The 19,840-nt window shown below is 40.1% G+C and overlaps 1 protein-coding gene across 2 annotated transcripts in view; it reads right to left on the bottom strand.

Moving 5' to 3' along the window:
- Positions 1-16,692, bottom strand: part of EPHA7 (EPH receptor A7) — a 169,991-nt gene extending 153,299 nt beyond the window's left edge. The window contains exons 1-3 of one of the 2 annotated variants that reach the window (XM_024209196.2): positions 16,441-16,692; positions 11,730-11,794; positions 6,730-7,399 (exon numbers count right to left, since the gene is read on the bottom strand). In XM_024209196.2, coding sequence (XP_024064964.1) covers positions 6,730-7,399; positions 11,730-11,794; positions 16,441-16,537 — 832 coding nt within the window. In that variant the 5' untranslated portion in view covers positions 16,538-16,692. The remainder of the gene's footprint in view (positions 1-6,729; positions 7,400-11,729; positions 11,795-16,440) is intronic. The other variant, XM_024209195.3, reaches the window with a different exon arrangement.
- Positions 16,693-19,840: the final 3,148 nt, after the last annotated feature.

Below are 19,840 nucleotides of genomic sequence, written 5' to 3'. Positions count from 1 at the left end.
GAAGCCAGTGAGCTCTGCAACAGACTGAACTTTGGGGGGGAAAACCTACTATTTTCCCCTGTTCCTACTAGACAGGAAAGAACTATTCATAGGTGTAGGCCCTAGTCTGCGTTTTATTATTTTGTTTTGTACTGTAACCATTTGTTCACATCACTCTCTCGTTTCAACTGGAATCTCTATTCTTTAATAAACCTACTTTTGTTTCATTGCAAGTGTTGTGTGTTATGCAGGATCAGTAGTTGAAGGTAAAACTGGTAAAATCGGCTACATTGATTCTGAGGGTCTGGGATTTCTATGAGTAGCCAGTTTCAGGGGCAGGATACCATCGGGAAATGCTTCAAGGGAACCTCCTGTCTATGCCTTGCAGCTTAACAGGCCTGGGATATCCCACATGCAAGTACTTGAGTGACTGAATGGGTGGTGGTGTTGGGGACCTATCATCCAGTGACCACAAGCCAGACTCCCTCTCCCTCCTTTGACTTAGGAAAGCATGGAGTTCTGCAGGGGGTTGAAGGAGAAGGGGGACAAGGCTGGAGAAGTAGTAAAGTAGAATAAACTTCTTCCCCCTTCCCTTCTCTACACAATGCACCCAAAAGACTAGAGGAGCAGGACAGTACTGAAGACCCATTCCACCTACAGTTAGACCAGAAGGATGTAGCAGAGTAGTAAAAAACCCTTGTCTCCATAACAGCTAGGATGCTGTGGGAGAGAGAGAGGGCAGAAAAACACTCTTCCACCCAGCCACTTCATGAATGGCAGCTAGAACACTCTGGGAAAGAAAAACAAACCAGTATCCTTTTACTTTCTAGCAACTGAAAGGGGATGGAGCTTCAAATTTAGAGTCACTTTCTAGCCGATATAAAATATAAAAACATGGTGTCCCTAAGCAGCATCTTCAGGAAAGCCTATGGAAATCCCAGCTCCCCTCTGAACAGCTGGGGATGGCAGGGGGTCAGAGCCCTGTACTTACCTTTCTCATCCTCCAGCAAGTAGGTATCAGCCACATTTTTTAAACCCTGCCTAAATTCTTCACAAACTGATATATAAAGAAGCATCCCCCACTGAAATAGAGTCACATCTGGGGACCAAACCAATAACTGTTTAACAGTGCACAAAAACATTACAGAACACTTTAGAAAAGGAAAATGAATACGGGGCAGTCTGCCGCATCCAGCTTTTGCTCAGTGCAGAAAGGAGAGAAGCCATCAGAGAGCCAGCTACAAATTGCCTGTGCTCTGCCTTAGCTACAACTTGCTTGAAATCACACCACAGACAGGTGAGGACAGCTAGTGCATTGTGTTCCAAGCACACCTCCTCCCCACCCTGAAATGCCCCACCTAATACAGCTCTGTGCCTGGGAGTACTAGGAGGGAGACGGGATCCAACCTTACTGGCTCTACTCCAGCAAGGGACTTGAAGGTGATTTTGGCTCTGTATGAGCCTTCTCAGCAGTGCAAAGGAAGAGGAGCAGGGAAAACTGAAACAGCATGGAATTTAGATAGACAGGAGATAATTACCCCAAACTACAGGTTAGCCACAACTCTTGAGATAGACACCCTGGGCCAAATTCTACATTGATTTACAGTCCATACAACCCACTCTTATTAGAAGTGCTATGAGAACTTTAATGGCCAATCTTTAAGTCTCAGAAACAGGCTCCTCCAGCAGTACAGTCCCTCCTAATAGTAAGCTAGGACATTAGCTCAGTGTTAACTCAGACTGATCAGAAAAATTATTCAGAAGTGGAATATGCCTGAAAATGTAACTAAAAATGCCATATCACAAATGTGTCATATATAATATATCTCGTAGGCTGGACCTCTCTGTCAAGTCACATTTACTAGCACCAAAAGTTTATGTCCCAAAAGAAATCAGTAGTTCCTGTAGCAGTTCGTAGCTTGTTGCAAGTTGCTGCATCCAGTATACAATGCAGCTCAAAAATCAAGCATGTATTCTTCACTTCAGGACATGCATTCCACAACCAGTTGTAGCCCTCTCCCATTTTTTGGATAAGCAAATTTTATTCTGTTGTGTTCTTCTAATGCACATAGTATTACAAAACAGTTAAGAGTAAACTGTACCTGTTTGGCTTACTCCAGAAATCCAAATTTTCAGACGTGGTGCCAAATTAATTTTCGTATATATTTTTTCAGTTCATTCATGTTGAGAGGTGCTTCCTACCTTCTGAAATATCATACTGCTGCTCAGGAGCGAATGGGTATAGTTTCTCTTTAAATAATGTGAAACATATGGAAAGTGGATTATACTAGAACTTTACAAAGAATTTCCCTCCTTCCCCCCAAACCACAGTCATTCAAATATTATCCCAAATGTGTTCCTTGCATAGGCAAAATAGGTGAAATTCCCACTGCACAGGTCATAGGCTATGTGAGAATTGCAGGAATGGATCCTATGTAGTGCTCCTGAGTGCTAACATTTCCATTAGTTTTTATAGTAGCAGAAATGGTATGTCTGTGGATGTTTTAGGGGCTCACCATTTCCTAAGCACTGTCAGGATCAAGCACTAGAATATAAGCTCCCCCCCCTCTTTCCCTCCCTCCCTCCACACACTTCATTTCACCTAGTTGTTATGGCTTGCTTTAAACTAGGACTGTAAATTCTTTGGGGGCAGAGACCGTTATTATTATACGTCTGTGCAGTACCTAGCACAATGTAGCCCTAACTTGGTTTAGGCATCTAGATGTTACTGGAATGCAAATTTATAATGTGAATAATTCAATGTACATCCAAAATAAGGATATTTACATATGGATACACATTCAAAGATTTGGTGCTGGAGATAGAACACAAGGGGAAAACTAGTGGCAAAGTTCAGTATTTAATCTTTGATAAGCAGTATCATTTACTGCTATTTGCAGAGTATTTGTTTACATGACAGATATCCTCTGCCAACATATTGGCAGTGAAATTTGTCTAAATTAAAAATAAAAGATAAACGTTATTTCTTAAGGTCCTGCAAATACTTACTCATAGAGGATTTCATGAGAGACAAAAAGGATGACTTTTTCAACTAGTGTAGCTCAAATAAGTTAGCATAACACAATCGAAAAGCCCTGTTAGGATGCTGGCTAACACATCTGAAGATGCCAGCAGATTGAGGGACGTGATCGTTCCCCTCTAGTTGACATCGGTGAGGCCTCATCTGGAGTACTGTGTCCAGTTTTGGGCCCCACACTACAAGAAGGATGTGGAAAAATTGGAAAGAGTCCAGCGGAGGGCAACAAAAATGATTAGGGGGCTGGAGCACATGACTTAAGAGGAGAGGCTGAGGGAACTGGGATTGTTTAGTCTGCAGAAGAGAAGAATGAGGGGGGATTTGATAGCTGCTTTCAACTACCTGAAAGGGGGTTCCAAAGAGGATGGATCTAGACTGTTCTCAGTAGTACCTGATGACAGAACAAGGAGTAATGGTCTCAAGTTGCAGTTGGGGAGATTTAGGTTGGATATTAGGAAAAACTTTTTCACTAGGAGGGTGGTGAAGTACTGGAATGGGTTACCTAGGGAGGTGGTTGAATCTCCTTCCTTAGAGGTTTTTAAGGTCAGGCTTGACAAAGCCCTGGCTGGGATGATTTAGTTGGGAATTGGTCCTGCTTTGAGCAGGGGGTTGGACTAGATGACCTCCTGAGGTCCCTTCCAACCCTGATATTCTATGATTCTATGTATTAGATGGCTATGTTGTAGTCTACGCTCTCGCCAGCCATCCTCCCTTGGCTACAACACAGCCATCTAATACATCTTCAGACATGTTAGCCTGTATCTTAGCAGGGTTTTCAATGGTGTTAAATTAACTCCATTGAGCTACCATGATTGAAGAAAAAAACATATCCTTTTCGCCCATCAAGACGGGGTCTTATGTCCAATGCTTACTAGCATGAAGTCAATGCAGAATGCCTGGCACTGAGTTTTTGCAGCATTGAGCCCTTAAGAAGGACCACAAAAGCTTTGGATTAAGGAAGCATGCACCAACTTGCTTCTGCTTGATCCGTTATAAAGCTTGACAGTAACAGATAGCCACTAGCATTAGTGTCAACGTTCTGATAAGTTTCTTTCAATATCTGTCACAAAAACAGTGACTGTATCAGTATGTCAGCTGCATTATCAGTCACTATATAGTTGATCATACTTAATAACACCTTCAAGTGCAGAGAATCCTAACAAGTATCAGAGACTGCAACTACTATAGAGCCACAGAGTCACCCAGATCATTTTGACTGCAAGCTGGTAACATCATTCATTCACCGAGTGGCTGCCTCCCGCCCTCTCTCTCGCCTCAGTATATTAACTTGCCTCAATATGGAGCTAGAATTTGTTTTCAAACTCTTAACAAGATCACTGAAAGAAAAGAGGAGAAATCCTATCAATGTGCCTCTGGACTGCTTCCAGAGTTGCGTATTCTCTTAACAATTGCTCTGGAAGCAGGCCAAAAATGGGCAATGTTCTTGCAAATGAACTCAAGTACACGTTATCATTTAATTCCTTTGTCAACATTGCTGTGGTTAGAAATTAAGAAGCCTATTTACTAAACAATTTCCTTGAATTCCAATTACCAAACACTGATTCCCTTCCCCCTCCCCCATTACCCCTGCTTTCCCTTTGGCTGGGCACTTTCTCTCCTTTACTGAAAGTCAAAGAAAATTAGTATTATAATTATAGGCCTATCCATGATTCACATCATCAACTGTGAGTTAACTAAGATGCTTTAAAAAAAAAAAGTCAGTGTCGCTAGAGAATACCTTTGAAAGTTTCAGAACGTGCTTTGATGGGGCAGAATGATTTTAATACTTTTAACAGAACCTAGACACACCGTATTGAACTGATGTGTGTAAGCAGTTTTTCACATTATAACTGTTAATGAGATCACCCTCCACATGGTAGAAACTCAGCCCTTTCCCCCACAATGCTGAAAGAGTGCTGGAAAGATCCCAGATCAACTCCACACACTCCAACTATGTACCAAATCTTCCATTGTAACCCCTGCTGAAGGCAATCATGTGAGTTTCCTGAGGACTAAGGATTCAGGATGAGACACTGCTTTCTTTCTTTCTTTCTTTCAGTATGAGCCAAATCCTGCAGTCCTTTTCCAATCCTTACACAGGCAAAACTCTCATTAGACTCATTGACTGCAGGGTTTAATCTTAGACAAACCCCAAATTAAATCAGGTATACACGTCACTACCTTGATTCTTCAATGCCTGTAATGGTTTTACTTTTTAGTGTTTTCTCACTTTCACATTTATTTTTATATCATTTTTTTCTGCAGCACTACAAACAGACAAGTATGTTTCTATCATATGCTACAAGAAAAGTCTGACGGATATCAGTTTCTGTGATAAATATATTTGGAACCATTACTCACTATACAAAGTACCTAGTATCCTAGAACCTTCACTGTAAACAAAACAGCCTGATTGTGTCACACTTCTGTTCAGAATTGCCTTTGTACCCAAGTAGCCCCATTTAAATCAGTGGGGACACTAATTGCAGAGTATATATGAATACGGGTGACAGAATCAAGACCTAAAAAGATTGTTTTCAAAAAACAAACTACTTTGAGATTTTTATTCACTAGCCAGGGTGAAAATGTTAATCCTGTGTGTTACTCTGAAGTGTAACTGCTTTCCAATAACCTAACACTACCAGATGAACTACATGCTGAAAATACAAAATAAAAATCTCTCCACAGTCTTGGATTTCCTGATAATTTAACTAGACCCAATGTAATCCATAAATAACCGAAAAGTTTTATTTCTAAGATTCTAGCTGAATTAATTTTATGTAGAAAAATATTGATTGAAATTCTGCCACTCGATATTTTGATATATTCTGTTTGAAACAGATTTAAAATAAATAAATCTACTGCATTTGCACAGGAGTGAGAATGAAATGCAGATTCAAAACTCTGTAGCTCAGTTTTCATTTGGAGTATGCGCTATACTTTAGCACAAATTCCATATATCCTGAGTTTTATTTTCCTTATAATTTTCTGTCACAAAACATATGGACCAACAGCAAATAGTTTATATCAGGGATCGGCAACCTTTGGCACACGGCCCACCAGGATAAGCACCCTGGCGGGCCAGGCCAGTTTGTTTACCTGTCGCGTCCGCAGGTTCGGCCACTCGCGGCTCCCACTGGCCACGGTTCGCCGTTCCAGGCCAATGGGGGCTGCAGGAAGCAGCGGCCAGCACATCCCTCGGCCTGCGCCGCTTCCCGCAAATCCCATTGGCTTGGAGTGGCGAACCGTGGCCAGTGGGAGCTGCGATCGGCTGAACCTGCGGACGCGGCAGGTAAACAAACTGGCGCGCCGCATGCCAAAGGTTGCCGATCCTTGGTTTATATAATGCTCACATGCAAGAACGTTAATAAGGTCTTCTTAGCAAGATACAATCTGCTCAGTAGCATTACAAAGAACTACACGGAATGTCATCCTGACCTTATTTCTGTGTGAACTGTAATTTCTGCAACTGTATTTACATTAAACTGTGCTCTGAATTGCCTGGTTTATATTTGAAATGCAATATGCAACTGCTGACTTCCATTCCTGAAACAGCTGATTGTTTTAAATTAGCCAATGTGAAGTGTATAGATTCAAATGCTCAAAGTATTAGTATGGGCCTAATAACATATTTTGATGCAAAGACAATAGAAATGTGACTGTAGAACCCAACTGCTATTGTAGGATATTATTAAAAGTGTAGGTTTACTCACGTTCACAAGTGTCTCCTTTTTGCTGGTACCCAGCTTTGCAGATACACTTTCCAATAGGCACTAACCATTCTCCTTCTGCACTACAATGCATCCTAGGAGAGTTATCAGCCTCCTCTTCTGCGCTGCTGACACAAGTTCCTCGTACCTCAACTAGAGAGGAAAACTCTGAGCCAGTCACTGTATCTGGAAAAATAGCTAAGTTCTCAATAATAGACCAGCATTTCTTGTAGTAGACTTTGACAGAAACCAAAGCAATGCAGGCACCTACATCTTGAAATGCAAGATAAAATCCTTTCTTGGACAAAGGTCCAATCTCTCTCACCTCTGTGTTAAGTTTCATTTTTCTCTCCCCAAGGTCACCTTGGGTAAAACTTTCATCTGCTGCAATGGTGTCTATTTTTACATACTGATTTTCTCGGATATTCCGGCCAGTGTCGTAGTCTGTTTCATAATAATATAAGTTAAAAGTTTCTTTACATGTCCCCAGTACTCCAGGAAGACTGTTACAATCCCTCAGAGTGAATTTCAGTTCTACAAAAATCCTTTGTGCATTGCCTTTTGCAATCCAGTTAGTCCGAAGCCAGTTATTTTGGTTAGGTTCCATGACCTGGCATACCTGGTATGTTCGTATAGGAGTGTAATTTTCATCCAGTCCACTAATTTCTTCCCACTAAAACAACAACAAACAGTTATTAATACAAGACAGCATTTTACTGCTGTACTAAATCCGTACATATATAAAAATACTCTGACACAGGTCTGGTCTTCCTCCTTTGTAAACAGTGAAGCCTCATAAAAAATAGTGGAGTATTATTAAAATGCTAATGTTTTGTGTAAGAAAATCACAAATTTTAATGGCGTTCTAGTTTGTGTTTCATGTATTTTAACATGTGAATAACCTTCAAAATATATTATTCATATTACAACAGTTTACAGTTACATTAATTACAAGTTCTAGAAAGTACTGTACAATATACTCAAATACAGCTTATAGTTGGGGTTCAGTCCTACATTTTCTTACATCAATCAGAACTTTAGGTAAGCCAGGAATGAAGAAGGTGATCAATGATGTGCTGCTAGAAACAAATCTACAACCAACAAAGAAGTCTCAGAAACTGAGAGCCCTTAATCTTGCAGTCCTTGTGCATCTAAACCCCAGTGACACTTTTTGGTGCACAAGCAATGAGCCCTGACTCTTTACTAGTAACTGTAATCTGCGTTTGAAATTATTATTTTTACACTTTAATTTATTACCATTATTATGATCATCATCACATTTTGCAGGGAAAACAAACTGAAAATGAAGAAAAAAAGAAATCCCGAAGATGACATTTCCAGCTGTTTTATCACTTTATGCATTTAGGACCATTTTCAGCTCCCATGTACAAGCTACAAACCTGATCCTGCAAACCCCTACTCATACAAATAGGCTCACTGACCAATGGTGAAACAATCTTACCTCACTACAATGGGATTTCATTTGAAGTCAATGGGATTACACACTTGAGTAGGGGCTAATCATTTGAATAAGGATTTACAAGTTCAGGGCCTGCTTTCCTTCTTTTTTCATTTCTCAGGCACCATGGTATCTAGGTGCTAAAATGGTAAATGCACAATAATTCCATTGTTTTTACAAAGTTGGAAACAAATCCCAGACCTATTGAAGTCAACATCAAAACTCCCACTGACATCAGTTGAGCTAAGGTTAGACCCTTATTCCAGATTTACCCAGGTATAACTAAAAGCAGAATCTGGCCCTTACACTTTTTATAAATGTATTGCAGTGCTCAATTCATAGCAGAAATTACAACTTAAATAAAATGGGAATCATTTAAAGAGTTCAATTAGTTAAATGGTGTCTAATAACACAGCCAACTAGAGCTCAATCCCTCCAAGTGCCCATTTCAACAAAGCACTTAACCACATGCTTAACATCAGTGGAACTACTCATGTGCTTAACATTAAGCATGTGTTTTATTGGATTGGCTAGAGCACACAGCACCTGCCAGGATTGAACACCTATAGAATGTGCTGTTACTGACAATCAGGCAGGAAAGGCAAACACTAACGGACACTGGTTTCCCAGACCAAAAGTCATGCAGCATGCAATACTTCATGAGCCTACTTGACAGCAAATGAGATAATTTAATGTTGCTCTACTACTCCAAGAAAAGTAAATGTTGATGAACTGATGCTGGAAGTTTTTACCACAAAATATATTATGGCTGTAAGTGTTGAAATGTACAGAAGCTGAACATATCAAAATGCATTTCAAAGTATGTCAGTTACTATAGGTATGGTATATATGGTACCACACATCTGGTATTCGCTTACAGTAAAATATTATGAAATGTTTCTATAGTTAACAAATGATTACATTTTAAAACCTAATACTCTTTAGAAAGGAAGAAAGCTTATCTTCATTATACATTTAATAGATTTTAACTACCAAGATTTTTTTTTCTCCTATATGGACTAGTATTGATAAGGTTAGCAAAAAAACAACAACAAAAAATAAACATGACCATGGAGCAGGGCTTTTGGCATTACTGCAGTTCAAAAAACAGTTCACAAAAAGGGCTCAGAGCCTAAGTTCACTCTAAGAGTTTCACTCTGCTGCTCTCATTCTCAGTTTCATTTTGAGTATGTTATATTTTATCTCATGTAAGCAGTTTTCCCATCATGATCGAGATCCTGCTCTCAGATATTCCAAAGTTACAATAGTGTAACATCTTTGAAGTCAAATGAGTTACCCTAGCGTATTCAAAGAGCAGAATACAGACCACTGATCATCTGAATTCCTTTCTTCCCTCCCCCAAATCCTCCAAAATAATCATAAAAATACAAAACTCTGCATTGGGTAAGGTAACACAAACCAGAAGAAGAGCCAGAGATTCCATGCTTGTTAATTAATGTAATTAATCTTGGAGGTGCTCAGATTACTCCTTTGGATGGAAAAAAAAATCCAGTAGAGATCATCTCTTATGCTAACACCCATCGTCACACCTTCCCCATCTTTCTAAAACCACGGGGAAGATCATAAGGATAGTTTATATGCATTTGTTTGTTGGTTTATCTAAAAAAATTCAGTAGTCATAGCTGTACTACTCAAACATTCCTCTGAAAGGGTTCAAACTTCCTCCCTTTGATAGGCACATGTTATAGATACTTCGGAGCATAATTGTATTTGTCTACCATATTTGAAAACTACTGCTTAAAAAAATCATCTTGGAATGATTTGAACACTATACTTGATTTTTCAGACACTTAATTTTTTTTATTTCACTTTATCCCATTGTTTTATATATATATATATATATATATATATATATATATATATATATGAGAGATATACATGAAGTTATCTTCCTCCACTAATACATATTGTATACCTACACCATATTACACGTTAATTCCTTTAGTTATATAAAACATGTTTCATGCCACTCAGAGCCAGAGAGTACATTTGAAATGTAACTAGCATAGGATGAGGTATTGGTTTCTCTCCTCTATTTGTGCATGTTTTCATGATATTTGTACTACATGGGGAGAATTAAATGCAGCTGAATTTAACAAAAAAATTTACTATATTTTTAATTTTAAACACCATCAATAAATTGTAATTTTTTGTTAATTTATAGGAAACTATTTTTTAGCCATCCTCACTGACTATCGTTTAGCTGTTATTTTGGATTCTCAATGTTCCTTTGAATCCATATTTCTAACCTAAAAAGGTCATCTTTTTACCATTTGTACAATATTAGTCAACTATGTTTCCACCTTTCATCCTCAAATACGTTAGCAAAGTTCATACTTACATTACCTCCAGGCTAGACTACTGCAATTCTCTTCTAACTAATCTTTCAGACACCTCTATTAAAAGGCTTCAATCAATGCAAAATGCTAATGCCAAAGTTATTATCCATCCTAAGCGTTCGGCTCACATTACGTAGTTTCTCAAGTCTTCAGACTCATTACCGTTTTGTGCTTGTATTGATTTTACGATCTTGCTTTTAAACTAAGACACTTTCAGATTTTCATTCTTCTTATTTAAAGGATTTGTTACACTTTTATAACCTCACTCACATGTCGCGCTCTTCTGGCTCCAGATTTCGTAAGGCGCTGAAGATTAAGGGCCTGATCCTGCAAGCCCTTATTCACGCGAGTAGCCCCAAAAAAGTCAATGAAATGGCTTCCAGGAGTAAGAACCACTCACATGACTTCAGGTTTGTAGGATTGAGCTCTAAGGTAAATATAACTGGCCATACTCTCCTCTCTTGAAATGTTCTTCTTCAAGAGATGAGGGATGTTAATTTCTAATTAAGAGCTGAAGACACAGCTATTTGCATGTTGATAAGTTTTCATAGAACATCTTGGGATGCAGTTGTTCTAAAAGGTATTGCAGTGTATAAATGAGAACTAGGCCCAAGCCACAAAATTTGGACTTAGAGCCAGATTTCAAGCTCCTTAAAATTTGGGAATGTTCAGGTCTGGGTTTTGGTTTAGACCTATCTCTAATACCTATGTTTATATTTCAGAGCACTGCGCTATTCAATTACAACAAATATATTGTATATAAATTTCTTATCACTGTTTAGCTGGAAAATATCAAATAACATGTTCTGAGGCAGTTTCCATATACAAATATATTTGCTTCCAAAAAGAAAAAGAGAAAAAAAAAGATATTTAAAATACAGTGTCACAAGTACCACAAAGGATTACACTACAAAGCATAAAGCTAATAAAGGGGTTTAGGTGAGTTACTGAAGAGACTCTTCCTTGTAATTGGCTTGCTTTTGTACACTGTAACCTGAGGTCTGCTTCTTTTCACAACAGAAACTTAAGAGCCGTAAACACTCACTATGATTCCTAAGGGAAATTTGGGAAATACCAGCTTGTTTAAAGCATGTGTAAAAATTTGTCTAGATGAGACACTCAGCAATGTTTGGAGGGGTTTTTTTGTTTGTTTGTTTTTTCTTTTTCTTTTTTTGAATACTTACCCCATTGGGAGGAAAGGAAATCCACTCCAACTCTGTCTGTTGTGCTTTAGAGTCCAGCAATATTACTGCAAGAGAAAAAGTTTCCACTATGTATTAAAGAAAGAACTTAAGAATTTTACTAAACTAAATCAAAAACTTTGTGATGAAATTCAACAAGAATGTATATACAGTCTTCTTTTTATCAGTCAATATTATTTAATAAAGGAATAAATATATTATGTATGTTCACCACTATATGCATGTTTGTAATTAGAACAGTTTTTATATTATTTAAGGTATGATATTCACATATTTTATTAAGCAGCAATATTTAAATCTTATTTTTTACTGCATCTTTCTCTATGCCTGTCTACACATTTATACTTAACATCTTATTATCTAAGTGTCATAAAAAGGTTTAATTGTGAATATGTGTTCCTCTTGTTCCTTATTACAAAGGATATTTCCCATGTACTTTTCATTAAAATTAAGGTTTTTTTTAAATGAAATTCGGCAATATTTCAACATTGTCCAGACTGATTTGGACATTGCTGGACACTACATCCTGCTTGGATCCCCACTCTGAAGTCAAGGGTAGTGCACAAGAAAAGATGGTCCCTTAATACTTATGAGACTATTAATTTAAACAAGTCAATATATGACAAATAAGATTCCACAAAATAAGGCTTTGTACTTATGTAGCATTATGCATTTTCAAAATACTGAACGCGCATATTAGTTAGAACTAATTCTTGTGCAACATTTTATTAAATACATATTTTCATATGTGTATACATATCCAATGAGACTTCTAAAAGAAGTTCTGATACACAAAGCTGTTAATTAAATGTGACTTGCTGGTAAAAAAGTGTTTAATGCAGACTTCTCAATCTTAGTCCAATAAACAAATCATTAAATATAAATATAAAATGTCCACTTTATTACATATTGGGGAAAATCATATTGATATTTTGACAACAATCAGCATGAGATTGTATTTAATTATAGTCTTAAACCTCAGAATATATTATTGCATATGTTTTCACAAAATTTTTAAACAGCACTTACATTAGTTAACCTTGAAATTTCTAAGGAACTCTATGAAATAACTTCTTAGATTTCATTTTAAAAAATAATCTTTTAAACTGGAAAGAGATAAATCCTAATGTTATATCTGTCTATATATGCTACATTTTTGGAACAAAAAAAGTCATATTTACTGCTTAACAAATAATTGTTCCATTTTTAACAAAAGAGAAACATTTCAATTTCAAATAACCACAATATACATTTTAATTATAAAAAAGTATTACAGCTCTACCAATACCAATGTAAAAGGTTTTATATGAGTAAGTAGTTACATATATTTCGATCTTCTGCTTTATTTCTTAAACTTGATTTCAGTATAATTAACTTTTTGTTAGGTAGAGCAATACCTTTGGTTTATAGCCTATGTCAAATATAATTTAGAATAATAGTTTTTTAAAACATTATTAGAAGGATCGCAACACTTTTTTTACATAAAGGTTCATGCTGACACAGGAATAGCTAAAACATGTTAAAGACAAAACTGTAACTTCCATTTCTGTAAGACAACATACACTTGAGCTAATGAATTAAATTTGCTATTCTCTCTTTACATAGATTATCTTCTTAATTAATTAATCTCGCTATCTAAGGGGCTTTAACTAGCAATACTAGGTAAAGAAGAGTTGATGGTGTGTGTGTTGGCTTGCTAATCAAGGACAATGCTGATAAGCTAAAAATTTAGGTACAGTGCAAGTTTAACCCCTTCATCACCATGCCCATGAAATAGTGGATGGCCACATCATGTGTAATCTGGCAGTAATTCTTCATTAAAAAGCAGTGCCACATAGATGACCTTTACATAATCATATGGCATACTCCTCACTGCACTAAAAGTTATTGGGAAATATCTTTCCTACTCGGACGTTTGTACAATGCCTTGAATAGGTAAAATGCAATATGAAATGCTAATTTCCTAGTGCTGTCTTAATTTTCAAAAGTTATGTGGGTGACACAGCCTTTTTTATTACACAGTTAGAGTCTAGATCCAGCATGTCCCGTTTCTGAGATAAAGACACTTTCCCCAAGAGGTGGGCAACATTCTCCATCTACTTCCCAAGACAGCCCTTAAGTTCTTCTATGCATTGCTCAAAGTGAACAGGAGCTGAGCTTCGGAACTTCTTGTTGTTGCAGAAACGGACTAGCAACGCTACCCAGTTTTGAAGAAAGGCAAGTCTGCCTGGTTCATTCACTGCGTTACAACGGACACAAGACAAAGCTGGGACAGACGGAAAAGTTGCTGGGGAAGTCAATTGAAGGCTTTAATCCTCCCTTTTCGGCCTGAATTATTCACTCCCTCCGGTGCCCCTTGCGCTGAGCTCCCGTGCGCTCCCCGAGCTGGGGACTCCCCCACGGGCTCTGCACCCAGTCAGAGGGGCGCGCTGTTTGCGGAGAGCCACGGGCAGCCTCTCGCCTCCTCCGCACCCCCGACCCAAGCTGAGATCTCCCCCTAAGCCACCGCCGGGGCCCTCACTTCGGGGCTGGGGTTCAAATGCCGCCAGTCCGCGCTGGCAAGGCATCTCCGTGCCCAGCTCACGGGTGGAATCGTGCCCCCCCCCCCTTCAAGTCAATGGCAAAGGCTCCCCTTGGCTTCAACAGGGCTGAAGCAGCCTTTCCGAGCTCAGCAGCCGCAGCCTACGGAAGGCAGGAGGGAGCTGAGTCAAACGTGGTGTTTAACCTGTGTCTAACCTCCGAGCCATGCCGCTGCGATTCCAATCAATGCCTCCAAGGGCTGGAAGGCAGCGAACTCACTGCCCCGTGTAAGCCAGCGCGCACCCCAACCCCGGGACCCAGTCTCAATTCACCCCACATTCAGGATCCCTTTATGCTAAACTTTTCAGACCCGGCCTGGCTGGGTCACCTCTGCCCCTGCAAGCTTCCGCCTCCCTAGTCAGAACCCCATCACCACCTCTCCCCCTCGAGGCGCCTATTTATCCAGCTCCTGCTGGGAAAACTTTGGGACTTCTCGGATCTCTCCTCTCTTACCCCCAGCCCCTCTGCCTTGCTAGTTTCCGACGGAGAAGGAGGTGTCTGCAGAGGGCTGGATTCTCTCATCACCATAGACGGTGAAATCCAAAGGCAACGAAAGTTACTTTGCGCAGGAGATTTGCAGCAGGTTAACAGCCATAGGGATCCGAAATCCCTGCCTGCCTGCTGCTCCCCCCTCCTCCTGCCAGCTCAGCCTACAGCCCACGAGCTGTTGAGCGCTCGAAGCGGAAACACAAACTCGAGGTGTACGTGGGACTCTGTCCCGGTGAGCAGAATGTCACAGCTCCAAGCGAACTCCCCATGCAGCCTGCACAAAGCAGCTCCCAAGCACAGCTCCCCACTCCTCTCTGCGCTTCGCTTCCGCTCACCTCCTGCATTCAGCCTCTCTCGCCCTTCCAGGAGTTAGTTCATTATTCTATTTTTTAAATCTCTTCAAATAAACTTTGGAAATGCGGCCCAGGACGGGCCTTTGGTGTTTCTCCGCCCCCCCCCCTTTTCTATTAGGGACAAAGAACATCTTAATTGAGAGAGGGAGCTTAGTTTTAAAGCTCCAGCTACAGGCTCAGAAAGGTACTTTACCTTAAGCCAATGGTTCAAAGACGAATATTGACATATCTGGGAGAGAAAAAACAACCCAAGTCCTCTCCTCCCAAAGATGGAAACTGATACCACACTATCAGTGTTAAAAGGTCTCATTTTTAGTTCTCCCTCCCCACCCCATACGAAAAGAAATGCCCGGACTGACTTTCTGAATTGATTTTTATGTTAGTCTCTGATAGAAAACTGCCTGTGCTTTCTTTTAATAGGAAATATTATGCGTTTGTTTTATGTAAAATAGACTGATGCTGGAGTGATGGGATTTATGAAGCCCTGTTTGTGATACGCAGATGGAGCAAACATCTCTATCTATATACATCTAGTCAGAGATGCCTACAGATGATTAGATAATATACAATTTATACTGACACACAGATATAATACATGTATATAGCATCCTATAGATCCATCCCTCGGATACATTTAATTGAACCCCAACATGATCTATGCCACATCTTTCCGCGTAGCGTCTCAGTCCCACCGGCTTCTGAGACCTGCAGGCCCGCATCAGCAGGAAACGGAGAAGCGGACTTTTATTAGACAGTTTATGATTACCTGGGGGACTAACAAAAAGTCCCCCCCAACCCCTTTGGGGAGCGTCCAGAGTCGTGAAACTCCGTTGCAGTCTTGGCTGTGGCACTCTGGTTGCGTGCCCCTGACAAACTACAGTAGCTTCCACCCGGAGGGGGAACGGGGGAATTCTTATCCTCACCTTACTAACAGCATTAATACTACGAGTACTATTAACAATTCAATAGACAGTATCCCCTGCATTGACCCCCCTCCCCAATATATCAGCTCTTCAAGTGCAATGCCTTGCAAACCCAATTCCTTAAATGAAATGCAGTTTGCCCCGACCTCCCTCCCTCCCTCTCTCTCTCTCACACACACACACACACACACACTGCCCGTGGTGGATGCCTCTCCTCTACCTCAGTAAGAAGCTGTTTAACTAGGGGAAGGGGCTGCATGCAGTGTGCAACAGACCCAACACTAAAACATTGCAATGTGTGCGCACGGAAATAGATAAGCCCAAACTTTGTTTTCTGCATCACCTTACCTTCTTTTGCAGCCTGTGCCTCCCCCGTGTGTGCAAAGCGAAACAGCCAGATGGAGCATAAAATAATCCAAGAAGGGAGCCTAGTTTGAAAAACCATGATGCAGGAGCAGGATATTTTTATATGTACTGTACGATCGCTGCTGCTACTGCCGCCGCTTGTTGGGGATTAAAGGGTTTGTTCTGCTATGTGTTTTATTTTGCCTTTGCATGGAGCTCTCTCTCCCCCGGCTGCCTGCTCCTCTTGCCTATGCGTTTCCGCACACCGTATTTGCTGCCTGCGAGTCTCCGACTGCAGCCTGGCTGCTAGCTCCACACTCCAATAATATCAATTAGGGGGGGAAGGGGCGGGGCCGGAGCCAGGAGAGCGGGCCGTCCCTCAAAGTGACTGGCAGTCGCAGCCGGCCTAAGAGGAGCGGCAAGCTATACCGGGGAGGCTGAGCCGGGGAACGAATCGCCCCGGCAGTGGAGGCGGGGCCGGCGGCGCTGTCCAATGAGCGGGGGAAGGTGTCAGGCACAAGATTCTCCGCAGGTTGAGTGTGTAGCCGGGGCCGGGCGTGAATGTGGAGTGGGCATGGCGGGACTGGGAGCCGCGCTCCAGGCAGGCTCGTTACTGCTGGGGATTGCAATAAAGTAAAGACAAGAGTAATGGTTAAAAAAGACAAGATCTCTCAGGATGGCGTAAAGGAGACTGGCTTCACAAGCCCCAGTCTTTAAGGAGACGGTGATTTTCTGATCGTTCCTCTAAGTCAAGTGATTCACTCTCAGGGCACTGACTCTTTAGACCATCCCTCGCCTGCTAACTTTGCTAATTATCTTTCCTGCAGCATCCCCGCCGCCACCACCAAATTAGTTCCCCCGAGTGGGCACCGCTCGAAGTGGGTGTTGAACGCAGTGTGTTTTACTGGTCACAGTGAAATAGCACGTTTGCAAGAGTTTTAAACAAGCCCGGACCAAGGTAGCAGGGGGAAAAGAAAGGAAACCCCCCAAACAACGTGAGCATTTAAAAAACCCTTTCGATCGCGGCATCCGTGCCACGGTGAACATCGCCAGAGAGGAAGCAAAGGTTTGTTGAGTAAAATCTGGACAAGTCGAAACCACTCAGCAGAACATTCCACCTTGATAGTTTTTCTTATTTCTCTGACCGCTGCGGGAACCTTTCACTATATTTTCCGATCTCTTTGGTGCCACCCATAACACAGAGCAAGTAAACACTTTGCTACTGAAACTCAGAACTTTTTGTACGTTTTGTGTTTCATTTCTTAAAACAAGTCTGTGTAAAAAAAAATTAAAATTATTCCAGACATAACACTAACATTTCATTTCCCTACTTTCCCAAAACTATGAAGAGACCAGTTAATGACAACATAAATCTGATTGATATTAGACGCTTTTACCCTATCGGGTGTAATCCAAAACGAGGGGTAATCCGATAACAATGAGATAATAAGAAAAAGAAAGAAACTTGCCAAATCTCCCTTTGTCAAAGTTCACCCCCACTGACTTGAATATTGCTTTTCCAGCAGAAGATCCACCCTCCTTGCCCTTACATGTCTGTTACCTATATCTTGCTTTTTAAAAGGTGAATCAAACAAAGTTTCTGTTCCTGAACTGAAGCTTTAAAAAATGAAAAAAGGAAGGGTGGACTTGGAGATGGAGTGAGAGGAAAATAGAAGTGCTACTGGTAACTATAATGGGGATGTTACCGCAGATGGCCTTTGTCTGAATGGAATACACAACCTAATTTTGTCAACAACTACCAGATGCACAGTTGTGCTGTGAAGGAATGTGAAGTTTCTACTCTTCAGATGGGTTTACTGCAGGACCATAACATAATAATTAAATTATCTTCTCCTTTCCTTTCTCCTTCTCTTAAATTCTTCGCTTGGTATTTTTGCTTTTATAATGCATATGTCCCACAGATTTATTTTATATTACGTTAAATGTTTTTATATAATTATATAAAAATATCTTGGCTGTGTCCTTTTAAAGGATATAAACTGAATAACCGATTATATCTTGGAAGCAGATAATTATAAAGAAACACAGGGAATGTAACTACAATTCAATGCCAAGATTATATGAGAATCTGAAACAATCCTTATATAAACGGAGACACTGATACTGCAAAACAGTATGTTATAAATAAAAATTTAAAATGTGGGAGATTGTTTATAGGATCCTTGAGTAGATAAAACAAAATTAGAATTTAAAAAATCATCTATGCAGCACTGTCTGATAAGCAACCTCCAAAATGGAATAGATCCTCTAGGCTTTCAACACTTTCCCAGTGGCCTCATCATTACTTCTGAGAATGACACTGAGGTAGCATGTGAAGTTTACTGTATTCCTTTCATCTACTGAATAAGTAATACTCACTGGTGAGAGTATGAATACTTTTCCATTAAATTCAATAAATTCTTGAACATATCATTTTTAGCTATTGTAGATACTGTTATTAATATGGTGACATGCTTTCTGGTGCTATTATTCTCTTGCTGTCTCTCTCGCACTCATACAGAGAGAGAAAGAGAAAAACAGTGAGTTTGCTGGTACATTTTTTTAAAAGGCTATTTTATTTTAAATCCACATATACAGATATTTTGTAATTTCCCTGCACGTTTTCACAGGTAAATTTGGTTTTCATATAGCATCAAAATGTCACACACTATAACTGTAATAAAGCCAGATGGAAAAAAGTCCTTAATCCAGCTAGTCTTCTAGTTTCCTAGCATAACTGTGATGAGTGGTAACATTCTAATTCAGGATCACTAAGTCATAAATATGATTTTCACTATATAGCATTTGTAAAAAAGAAAAAAACAATATATGAATTTCAGTTGGGACAAAGGGTGCTGGAACAATTTTTGGTGGGGGGTGCTGAGAACCAAACTGAACCATTGAACCAAACTGTAGAGCCTGTATATGATGGAAACCACTTCAAGCCAGGGGGTGCGGCAGCCCCCTCAGCCTCCATAGTTCCAGTACCTATGGTTGGGACTAGGGTTGGCTAAGAATAGAAAACGTAAAAGCTTTTTTTAGAGGAAAGCTAGGGAAGAGGGTGATTGTCAAGGCTGGATCCCCACTTTGAACTTTAGGGTTCAAATGTAGGGGCCTGCATGAAAACTTCTAAGCTTATCTACCAGCTTAGCTTTGGTCCGCTGCCACCATCACAAGAATTCCCTCCCTGGGAAGCCTTGAGAAACCTTTCACCAATTCCCTGGTGAACACAGATCCAAACCCCCTTGGATCTTAAAACAAGGAGAAATTAACCATCCCCCCTCCTTCCTCTCACCCTCCTTTCACCAACTCCTGGTGAATACAGATCCAAACCCCCTTGGATCTTAAAACAAGGAGAAATCAATCTGGTTCTTAAAAAAGAAGGCTTTTAATTAAAGAAAAA

This window comes from Terrapene carolina, unplaced genomic scaffold, assembly GCF_002925995.2.
Source record: "Terrapene carolina triunguis isolate 2854851 unplaced genomic scaffold, T_m_triunguis-2.0 Scaffold42, whole genome shotgun sequence".
Classification (NCBI taxonomy): Eukaryota; Metazoa; Chordata; order Testudines; family Emydidae; genus Terrapene; species Terrapene triunguis.
Note: the sequence above shows the minus strand (reverse complement) of the source record. Positions and strands in the feature narration are given on the sequence as shown.